At 40.1% G+C, this 10593-nt stretch overlaps 1 protein-coding gene across 6 annotated transcripts; it reads right to left on the minus strand.

Moving 5' to 3' along the window:
- Positions 1 to 222: 222 nt before the first annotated feature.
- LOC120555203 (neoverrucotoxin subunit alpha-like) lies at positions 223 to 3431 on the minus strand (the record flags this gene model as incomplete). 6 transcript variants are annotated; one of them, XM_039793883.1, is given in 6 exon segments in its annotated part: positions 223 to 339; positions 701 to 942; positions 1904 to 1984; positions 2194 to 2339; positions 2704 to 2767; positions 3287 to 3416. In XM_039793883.1, coding segments are annotated over 2 exon segments (212 nt in total), but the record flags the coding sequence as incomplete, so codon positions are not given.
- Positions 3432 to 10593: the final 7162 nt, after the last annotated feature.

The raw sequence follows: 10593 nt of genomic DNA on the forward strand, positions 1-10593 counted from the left end.
TCATGATTGTGTCCCACTTGTTGTTGATTCTTCACAAAAAATTACAGTTTTATATCTTTATGTTTGAAGCCTGAAATGTGGCAAAAGGTCGAAAAGTTCAAGGGGGCCGAATACTTTCGCAAGGCACTGTACTATGGTTTGACACCTCTGAGTTCAGCTTTTTAATTTGGCTAAAACAACAGATAATATTGGACCAGCAATATTATAATATTAATAGCTTACCTCTTTTCAGCAGAGGGTTGCTCTCCTTTAAAGTTAATAAAGTGATCATTTGACCAGTCACTCTTGAAGGACACACAGCTGGGTTCAGGTTCAGGAGACTCTGGTCTCTGCTGCGTCCTGATAGAAAAACATTTATTGAGGGTCACATGTTCAGTTAAAGACTTCCTGCAAAAAATATAATAGTAATATGAATATGTATGTAGGACTAATAATTAACAATAATATGCCAATAACGCTTTACTTTCTGTCCAAAACTCAATACAAATATCTTTTGAAATCAGAATAAAAACATTTAAAAAAATGTTGTCTAAACAGAGATATTTTGAAAAAGACAGGAAATTATTTAGCAAAAATATTCTCATTTCATTTCTTTATTTGAAGGAGTGTGCATAAGATTGACATGACCCAAAACAACCCAGACAGGACGTAGTTACATCCAATGAGACTCGTTCCAGTTTGCTGGATGTTCACAACTCACCTCAATCTTCTTCTTCTTAACATTTCAATTTCCCTTTCCATTGCAATTCTCTCCTTCTGCCATTCAAGTCTCTCCATCAATCCTCTCTCCTCCATTTCTATTCTATTCACCACTCAAGTTAAGGTCGCCTTCTTTTTTAAAGTAGCGGTGGCTCCATGGACACACAGCTGGGTTCAGGTTCAGGTTCGGGTTCGGGTTCAGGTTCAGCTTTAGGTTCAGCAGGGTCTGGTCTCTGATGGGTCCTGTTAGAAAGAGAGGAAGACCAGTTTTTAATCTCCAGGATCAAAAGCTGCTGGAGAAACTAGAAGTTTTCGAGCAGAAAATAAAGAAAAATTTTATAAATTAAATTTGTGCATACTAATATACAATATATACTATATAATAAACGCCCATTTATATTGTAGCTTATTGTTACTTTTAAATTTTTCCTGTATAAATAACGAAAATGAAATTAAATATCTGAATGCAGGAATTTAGACGTCAGAAGTTTTTATCTCGACACCAAATGATTGCTGAGAGTTTGGTCTACACCTAATCTATTTGTAGGATTGGACACTACAAATAACATGTTATTGAATTTGAACACAGAGTTGCATCATAAAGAAGTGCCACTAGTTCCTGTTGGAGGAGTGCCAGCTCATAGTGACGCAGTTCCATATTAGTTGGTTTAGTTAGAGAATAAAAGAGCTGAGTCATGCTGTCTCCACATCAGTCCTGTCAGTGAATAGAACGACCGACACTAACTGCTGCAGACAGATTTCTGATCTTCAACACAAGAGTCCTTCACACTTTCTCAGGAAATAAGAAGTGAAGTAGAAACATTATATTTAACATTACAGAGCCAGAAACTAACCCTGAAGAGACCAAAGACTAACTTGGCAGAAAAATCACAATTAGATTGTTTCCCCCACATGGTTGAGCCCTAATGCCCAGATAACTAACGTGGAGAGAAAACTATGTACACATAGGCAGGACTTATGGAGGGGGGCTTTTTACAAGTTTTTGTTCCTTTTTTAAGGTTTTTGTCGCCTTTTTGGAATAATGTTTGACTTTCTTTCCGATATTTTGACTTTTCTTTCATATATTTTAGCCCAAAGTCCACAGAGGCAGCCCGGTTGGTAACTTAAATTCATCAGAGCCAGCTGTAAATGACGATTCCATTTCATTGGACAATTCTGTTGTATAATGACAATAAAGCCGAACCTTGAACCTTGAACCTTTTATCAGAAACAGTAGAGTTGTGTTGTGTCTCACTTTACTCTGATGGAGACGACCGTTTGTTTTCTGACAGCAGGAGAAAGGAAATAAAGATCAGCTGTTTGATTCCAGTAAATCACCAACATGGAGATTTATCTTCAACACAAGAGTCATCCAAACTTTCTCAGGAAATAAGAAGTGAAGTAGAAACTTTATATTTAACATTACAGAGCCAGAAACTAACCCTGAAGAGACCAAAGACTAACGTGTTGTTAAAGTATCAAACAGCAACTTACAGTTTCCTCAAACAGTCCAAACAGTTGATGAAGAAGAGTTGATGAAGAAGAGGGTCGCTCTCCACCTGGAGAGAAATCTCTGACACAGGTGAGCTGTTTCCTGGAATGAGTCCCAGCTCCACCTGTCAGGAAGCAGGCAGGAAGTGCTGCAACAGGAACAGATTTTCACAATAAAATGAAATTTGGACTAATGGAGCCAAGACTGAGAATCAATCTCACTTTTCTGTCTTGTCAGTGTTTGTTCTAGGTTTTGTAGAAGACTGAGCTCCAAATATTCAGTGGTGGGGAGTTTATGGTTTGTCTTTCAAGAAAAGGTTACGTTTGTCAATAAAAAAATATGCAATTTTGCATAATGTTGGACTATTATTATCACCATGTGTGTCTTAAATGTTAGAAAAGCTTGATCAGCTGATAAACAAACAACACTCAGAAAGATTAAAATCAAACTTAAAGCTAAAGAAGTCTGACTACAATCATAAAATCTGAGAAAAGTTTAGTTTTGATGATCACATTGACTTCACATTAATTCAGTTAGGTGGTACCTAAAACGGCTCCAATGGTAGAGAAACCCTGCCTGAGACGTTAAAAACAATGACATTAAAGACACTTCTCCTCCTCCACACATCACTACAACAGTAACAGAGGCATTTAGGTCACTACATTTTATTCTGAAAGGTCCCAGAGGAAACAGTAGAGTCCTGTTGTGTCTGACTTTACGCTGGTGGAGACGACGGTGTGTTTTCTGACAGCAGGAGAAAGGCTCAGACCCCCATCTTCAAACTCAGCTTCATTTAGATCTCAACTACACAGCTGTAAAGTTGCCTGACTGCAGCCTCACGGTTGGGACAGACAGACGTAGAAACACCTGGCAAAGTATTTAAAACCTCCTCTGTAGTAGTTCATGTTACAACATGGAGATTTATCTTCAACACAAGAGTCTTCTAAACTTCCTCAGGAAATAAGAAGTGAAATAGAAACATTATATTTATATAATGTATATATTTATTTATTATATTTAACATTACAGAGCCAGAAACTAACCCTGAAGAGACCAAAGACTAACGTGTTGTTAAAGTATCAAACAGCAACTTACAGTTTCCTCAAACAGTCCAAAATGTCGACGTAGAACAACTCAGGTGAGTTGTTTCCTGATGTGTCACAGCTCCACCTGTCAGGAAGCAGATTTTCACAATAAGAGCTTTGTTTCTTCCAAAACAAAGTTTTCAGAAGTCTTCTGGTAGCTGTGCCAAGAGAAATCTCAATCATTCCCAATCTTACAGAGACGGAGAGCGTAGGTATATGTAAGGAGATAACATAGGCACAGGCTAATTACTGATCACTAACATGCTAGTTAACATTAGTAATTACTGATCACTAACATGCTAGTTAACATTAGTAATTAAACCTAAACAGCTAATGTAAGTCCAAACTGCCTGTGAGCTTCTCCTGTACTATACGGTAATTACTCTACTGTGTGACAGTAAGTCTTGTGGTTATGACCCAATCGTTAGCCTATTTTTATAAAAGCGTCTGCTACGGAGCCATAACGTGAGCTACAAGGTAATGGAGCCTTTTATACATTGTCGTGTTTCTTTAGAAATAAACAACGGACAAATAGAGTCTTTAAAGGATTCAGATGTAAAGTTATTCTCTGTCAAAGTGACGTCAGAATGAATGGCAGTCAATGGGATGCTAACGGGAGGGGAGAGCTAGGTAGCATCAAAATGGCGCCATAGGAGGTAGGCGTTGTGGAGAGAGGCTTACCCTCTAGGTTTCTTCCCTCTGTGTGACTAGAAAAGAGATCATATTTCTCCTGTATTAGCTTCTCTGCATTGGCTTCCTGTAAAATCCAGGATTGAATTTAAAAATCCTCCTCCTGACCTACAAAGCTCTAAATGGTCAAGCACCATCATATCTAGAAGAGCTCCTAATACCTTATTGTCCCACTAAAGCACTGCTCTCCCAGAATGCAGAGTTACTTGTGGTTCCTAGAGTCTCTAAAAGCAGAATGGGAGCCAGAGCATTCAGCTACCAGGCTCCTCTCCTGTGGAACCAGCTCCCAGTCTGGGTTTGGGGGGCAGACACGGTCACCACATTTAAGAATAAACTTAACTCTCCTCTTCGATAAAGTTTATAACTAAAACACACACACACACACACACACACAGAGAATGTTATTTAATGTGAAACAAGATTAGATGGGTAAACATTTTTAAATCAATCAAATATATATTTTAAATTTGTTTTTAATAATAATAATAATATCATTATTTGTATTTGGTGCGCAAAACAGTCGATAGATATTTTTTTCTTTCATTAATTTTTAATTTTTAAATCTACATTAATACTCTATTATTCTTATTTTAAATTTTTTTTTTTTTTATAAAAATGTATATTTAAAAAGTATTTATTTTTTCCATGTTATTTTTAAATTTATATTATTTTATTCCTGTCGGCAGGGGGCGCTGTTTGTATTCCTTGTTTGACTTCGTTTCCTGTTACGTCACCGCTGCGTCACTGGGTGAGAGGTTATGTTTCCCGGTTTGAATATGCTAACAACAACAACAACATCAACAGGTTTCATTGAATGACTAAAGCCGATTTGTAGTTTTTAAAATGTTTGAATGTTTCTGGCAGTTTGCGAGTGAAGCGCGCGCAGCAGCTTCAGCTTGAGCAGGTAACGTTACGAACTTTAAATTAACTTTATTCACTGTTTGTTTTCCTGTCGTTAGCATGCTAACAGGCTAGCTGCAGTCTGGAGTTCCAGTAAAAACTGTTAGTTTCATACCCGGTCCGTTACGTCTCGCGGGCGGGTAGTTAGACAGCCGTTGGTTCAGCCGTTAATACCGGGTTTGACCCAGTTTGATGACGGTCTGTTGTTGTTTTAACCGGTTTATATCTTCTTCTGCTGTCTCTGCAGTTTAACAGATTATCACTCAACACAAGCTGATTAAACGCCAACCCACCAGACTCCATGTAAATAATCAGGACTTTTAGCGTGTATAGAGCCAGCATATCTCCACCAGACTCCATGTAAATAATCAGGACTTTTAGCGTGTATAGAGCCAGCATATCTCCACCAGACTCCATGTAAATAATCAGGACTTTTAGCGTGTATAGAGCCAGTATATCTCCACCAGACTCCATGTAAATAATCAGGACTTTTAGCGTGTATAGAGCCAGCATATCTCCACCAGACTCCATGTAAATAATCAGGACTTTTAGTGTGTATAGAGCCAGCATATTTCCACCAGACTCCATGTAAATAATCAAGGACTTTTAGCGTGTATAGAGCCAGCATATCTCCACCAGACTCCATGTAAATAATCAGGACTTTTAGCGTGTATAGAGCCAGCATATCTCACCAGAACTCCATGTAAATAATCAGGACTTTTAGCGTGTATAGAGCCAGCATATCTCCACATGTAAATGGGTGAATTAAGGGTTTATTTCAACCAAACCAGAGTGATGATTGTTGGAACAGTGGAAGGATGAACCAAGACGGCTTTTGATAGTTTTATTTAGTTTCTGTTCACCTTGAATGAAGTGTGTTTCACGATAAAATGTAGTGATTATTTACATGGAGTCTGGTGGAGTTTAGTGATGGTGATTCCCGGGCTGTTGACACACACACACACACATACACATACACATACACATACACATACACACACACACACACACACATACACACAAAGAAAAGTTAATAAAGAAAGAAAAAAGAATAACAAAAATGCCAGTTATCTACCAGACTCCATGTAAATAATCACAACTTTTATCATCGTAAAACAGAAACTAAATAAAACTACCAAAAGCCGTCTTGGTTCATTTTTCCACTGTTCCAACAATCACCACTCTGGTTTGGTTGAAATAAACCCTTAATTCATCCATTTACATGTGGAGATATGCTGGCTCTATACACGCTAAAAGTCCTGATTATTTACATGGAGTCTGGTGGAGATATGCTGACTCTATACCGCTAAAAGTCCTGATTATTTACATGGAGTCTGGTGGAGATATGCTGCCTCTATGCCGCTAAAAGTCTTGATTATTTACATGGAGTCTGGTGGAGATATGCTGCCTCTATACAAGCTAAAAGTCCTGATTATTTACATGGAGTCTGGTGGAGATATGCTGCCTCTATACACCGCTAAAAGTCCTGATTATTTACATGGAGTCTGGTGGAGATATGCTGGCTCTATACACGCTAAAAGTCCTGATTATTTACATGGAGTCTGGTGGTAATATGCTGGCTCTATAACGCTAAAAGTCCTGATTATTTACATGGAGTCTGGTGGAGATATGCTGGCTCTATACACGCTAAAAGTCCTGATTATTTACATGGAGTCTGGTGGAGATATGCTGCCTCTATACACGCTAAAAGTCCTGATTATTTACAGGAGTCTGGTGGAGATATGCTGGCTCTATACACGCTAAAAGTCCTGATTATTTACATGGAGTCTGGTGGAGATATGCTGCCTCTATACACGTTAAAGTCCTGATTATTTACATGGAGTCTGGTGGAGATATGCTGGCTCTATACACGCTAAAGTCCTGATTATTTACATGGAGTCTGGTGGTAATATGCTGGCTCTATACGCCCAAAAGTCCTGATTATTTACATGGAGTCTGGTGGAGATATGCTGGCTCTATACACGCTAAAAGTCCTGATTATTTACATGGAGTCTGGTGGAGATATGCTGCCTCTATACACGCTAAAAGTGCTGATTATTTACATGGAGTCTGGTGGAGATATGCTGCCTCTATACACGCTAAAAGTCCTGATTATTTACATGGAGTCTGGTTTGAATATGCTGGCTCTATACAGCTAAAAGTCCTGATTATTTACATGGAGTCTGGTGGAGATATGCTGGCTCTATACACGCTAAAAGTCATGATTATTTACATGGAGTCTGGTGGAGATATGCTGGCTCTATACACGCTAAAAGTCCTGATTATTTACATGGAGTCTGGTGGAGATATGCTGGCTCTATACAGCTAAAAGTCCTGATTATTTACATGGAGTCTGGTGGAGATGTGCTGGCTCTATACACGCTAAAAGTCCTGATTATTTACATGGAGTCTGGTGGACATATGCTGGCTCTATACACGCTAAAAGTCCTGATTATTTACATGGAGTCTGGTGGAGATATGCTGCCTCTATACCGCTAAAAGTGCTGATTATTTACATGGAGTCTGGTGGAGATATGCTGGCTCTATACACGCTAAAAGTCCTGATTATTTACATGGAGTCTGGTATTAATATGCTGGCTCTATACACGCTAAAGTCCTGATTATTTACATGGAGTCTGGGTGGAGATATGCTGGCTCTATACTGCGCTAAAAGTCATGATTATTTACATGGAGTCTGGTGGAGATATGCTGGCTCTATACACGCTAAAGTCATGATTATTTACATGGAGTCTGGTGGAGATATGCTGCCTCTATACACGCTAAAAGTCCTGATTATTTACATGGAGTCTGGTGGAGATATGCTGGCTCTATACACGCTAAAAGTCCTGATTATTTACATGGAGTCTGGTGGAGATATGCTTGGCTCTATACACGCTAAAAGTCCTGATTATTTACATGGAGTCTGGTGTAGTTTGGTGATGGTGATTCGGGGCTGTTTCATGTTAAACTAAAAGGATCTTACTCTTTAACTAAAAGGTCTATCTCTGTAGGGATCCATCCCATAATGTTGTCAGACACCTTGTTCAAAAGCTTCTCTGTGTCCCCGTCCAGGATCACGAGGCCAGGTCGACCTGTAAGCATGCAGTCGGGGCTGCTGATTGGCTGGCAGCAGGAGAAGGCGGAGCTTAAGGGGGAGGTGTGTGCGTCTACAGGAGGAGCTGGCTGAGAGTCGGGCAGAAGAGAGAGGAGCTGGAGGCCAGGAGCAGAGCTCTGAATGACCGGGGTGAGGAAGAGATCAGACACACACACACACACACACACACACACACACACACACACACATAGACACAGAGCACATACACACACACACACACACACACACACACAGATATACACACACACACACAGACATACACACACACAGACACAGACATACACAGATACACACAGACATACACACAGACACACAGATACATACACACACACACACACACACACAGATACACACACACACAGACAGACAGACAGACAGATAAACACACTTTCTGATCAGGTGGTTTTTATTAGTTATTTGATGCTCTAAAAACATGATTGACAGCTGGGGTTGACTTGTGATAGGTCGGGCGGGTGTATGGGCGGGACTTGGAGACTTTACTGAAACTAATGTTACATCACTCTCTCTCTCTCTGTCTCTCTCTCTCTGTCGCTCTCTCTCTCTCTCTCTCTCTCTCTCTCTCTCTCTCTCCTCTCTCTCTCTCTGTTCTCTCTGCTCTCTCTCTCTGTGGCTCTCTCTCTCTCTGTTCTCTCTCTCTCTCTGTCTCTCTCTATCTGTCTTCTCTTCTCTCTCTCTCTCTCTCTCTCTCTCTCTAGCTGTGCCAGTCAGTTGTCTCCCTCTCTCCCTCTGTGCGGTTGGGGAGCAGAGGGGGAGAGGAAGGTGAGGGAGGGAGAGGGGAGGCCAGACAGGCTCTGCTCATCCAGCCGGAACAAGGTGAGACACACACAGTAGTATTCATATAAAATATACACTATTATACACAGTATTAGGAGTAGTATTCATAAAATATATATACATGGTATTATACACGTATTAGGAGTAGTATTCATACAATATATATACACGGTATTATACACAGTAGTAGGAGTAGTATTCATAGAATATATATACATGCTATTAGGAGTAGGTGTGACATCATGATGATGTGTCTGTAGGTGTGACATCATGTTGTTGTGTCTGTAGGTGTGACATCATGTTGATATGTCTGTAGGTGTGACATCATGATGATGTGTCTGTAGGTGTGACATCATGTTGTTGTGTGTAGGTGTGACATCATGTTGTTGTGTCTGTAGGTGTGACATCATGTTGTTGTGTCATCATGTTGTTGTGTCTGTAGGTGTGACATCATGTTGATGTGTCTGTAGGTGTGACATCATGTTGTTGTGTCTGTAGGTGTGACATCATGTTGATTGTGTCTGTAGGTGTGACATCATGTTGATGTGTCTGTAGGTGTGACATCATGTTGATGTGTCTGTAGGTGTGACATGTTGTTGTGTCTGTAGGTGTGACATCATGTTGATGTGTCTGTAGGTGTGACATCATGTTGATGTGTCTGTAGGTGTGACATCATGTTGATGTGTCTGTAGGTGTGACATCATGTTGTTGTGTCATCATGTTGTTGTGTCTGTAGGTGTGACATCATGTTGATGTGTCTGTAGGTGTGACATCATGTTGATGTGTCTGTAGGTGTGACATCATGTTGATGTGTCTGTAGGTGTGACATCATGTTGTTGTGTCTGTAGGTGTGACATCATGTTGATGTGTCTGTAGGTGTGACATCATGTTGTTGTGTCTGTAGGTGTGACATCATGATGATGTGTCTGTAGGTGTGACATCATGTTGATGTGTCTGTAGGTGTGACATCATGTTGATGTGTCTGTAGGTGTGACATCATGATGATGATGTCTGTAGGTGTGACATCATGTTGTTGTGTCTGTAGGTGTGACATCATGTTGATGTGTCTGTAGGTGTGACATCATGTTGATGTGTCTGTAGGTGTGACATCATGTTGTTGTGTCTGTAGGTGTGACATCATGTTGATGTGTCATCATGTTGTTGTGTCTGTAGGTTTGACATCATGTTGTTGTGTCTGTAGGTGTGACATCATGTTGATGTGTCTGTAGGTGTGACATCATGTTGTTGTGTCTGTAGGTGTGACATCATGTTGATGTGTCTGTAGGTGTGACATCATGTTGTTGTGTCATCATGTTGATGTGTCTGTAGGTGTGACATGTTGTTGTGTCTGTAGGTGTGACATCATGTTGTTGTGTCATCATGTTGTTGTGTCTGTAGGTGTGACATCATGTTGATGTGTCATCATGTTGTTGTGTCTGTAGGTGTGACACAGTTTTGTGTATATGTGGTTGTGTCTGTAGGTGTGACATCATTTATGTGTCTGTAGGTGTGACATCATGTTTTTGTGTCTGTAGGTGTGAATATGTATGTGTCTGTGGTGTGAACATGTTGTTGTGTCTGTAGGTGTGACATCATGTTGTTGTGTCTGTAGGTGTGACATCATGTTGTTGTGTCATCATGTTGATGTGTCTGTAGGTGTGACATCATGTTGTTGTGTCTGTAGGTGTGACATCATGTTGTTGTGTCATCATGTTGTTGTGTCTGTAGGTGTGACATCATGTTGATGTGTCATCATGTTGTTGTGTCTGTAGGTGTGACATCATGTTGTTGTGTCATCATGTTGTTGTGGTGGTGAA

Source organism: Perca fluviatilis, unplaced genomic scaffold, assembly GCF_010015445.1.
Source record: "Perca fluviatilis unplaced genomic scaffold, GENO_Pfluv_1.0 PFLUV_unplaced_scaf_261, whole genome shotgun sequence".
NCBI lineage: Eukaryota > Metazoa > Chordata > Actinopteri > Perciformes > Percidae > Perca > Perca fluviatilis.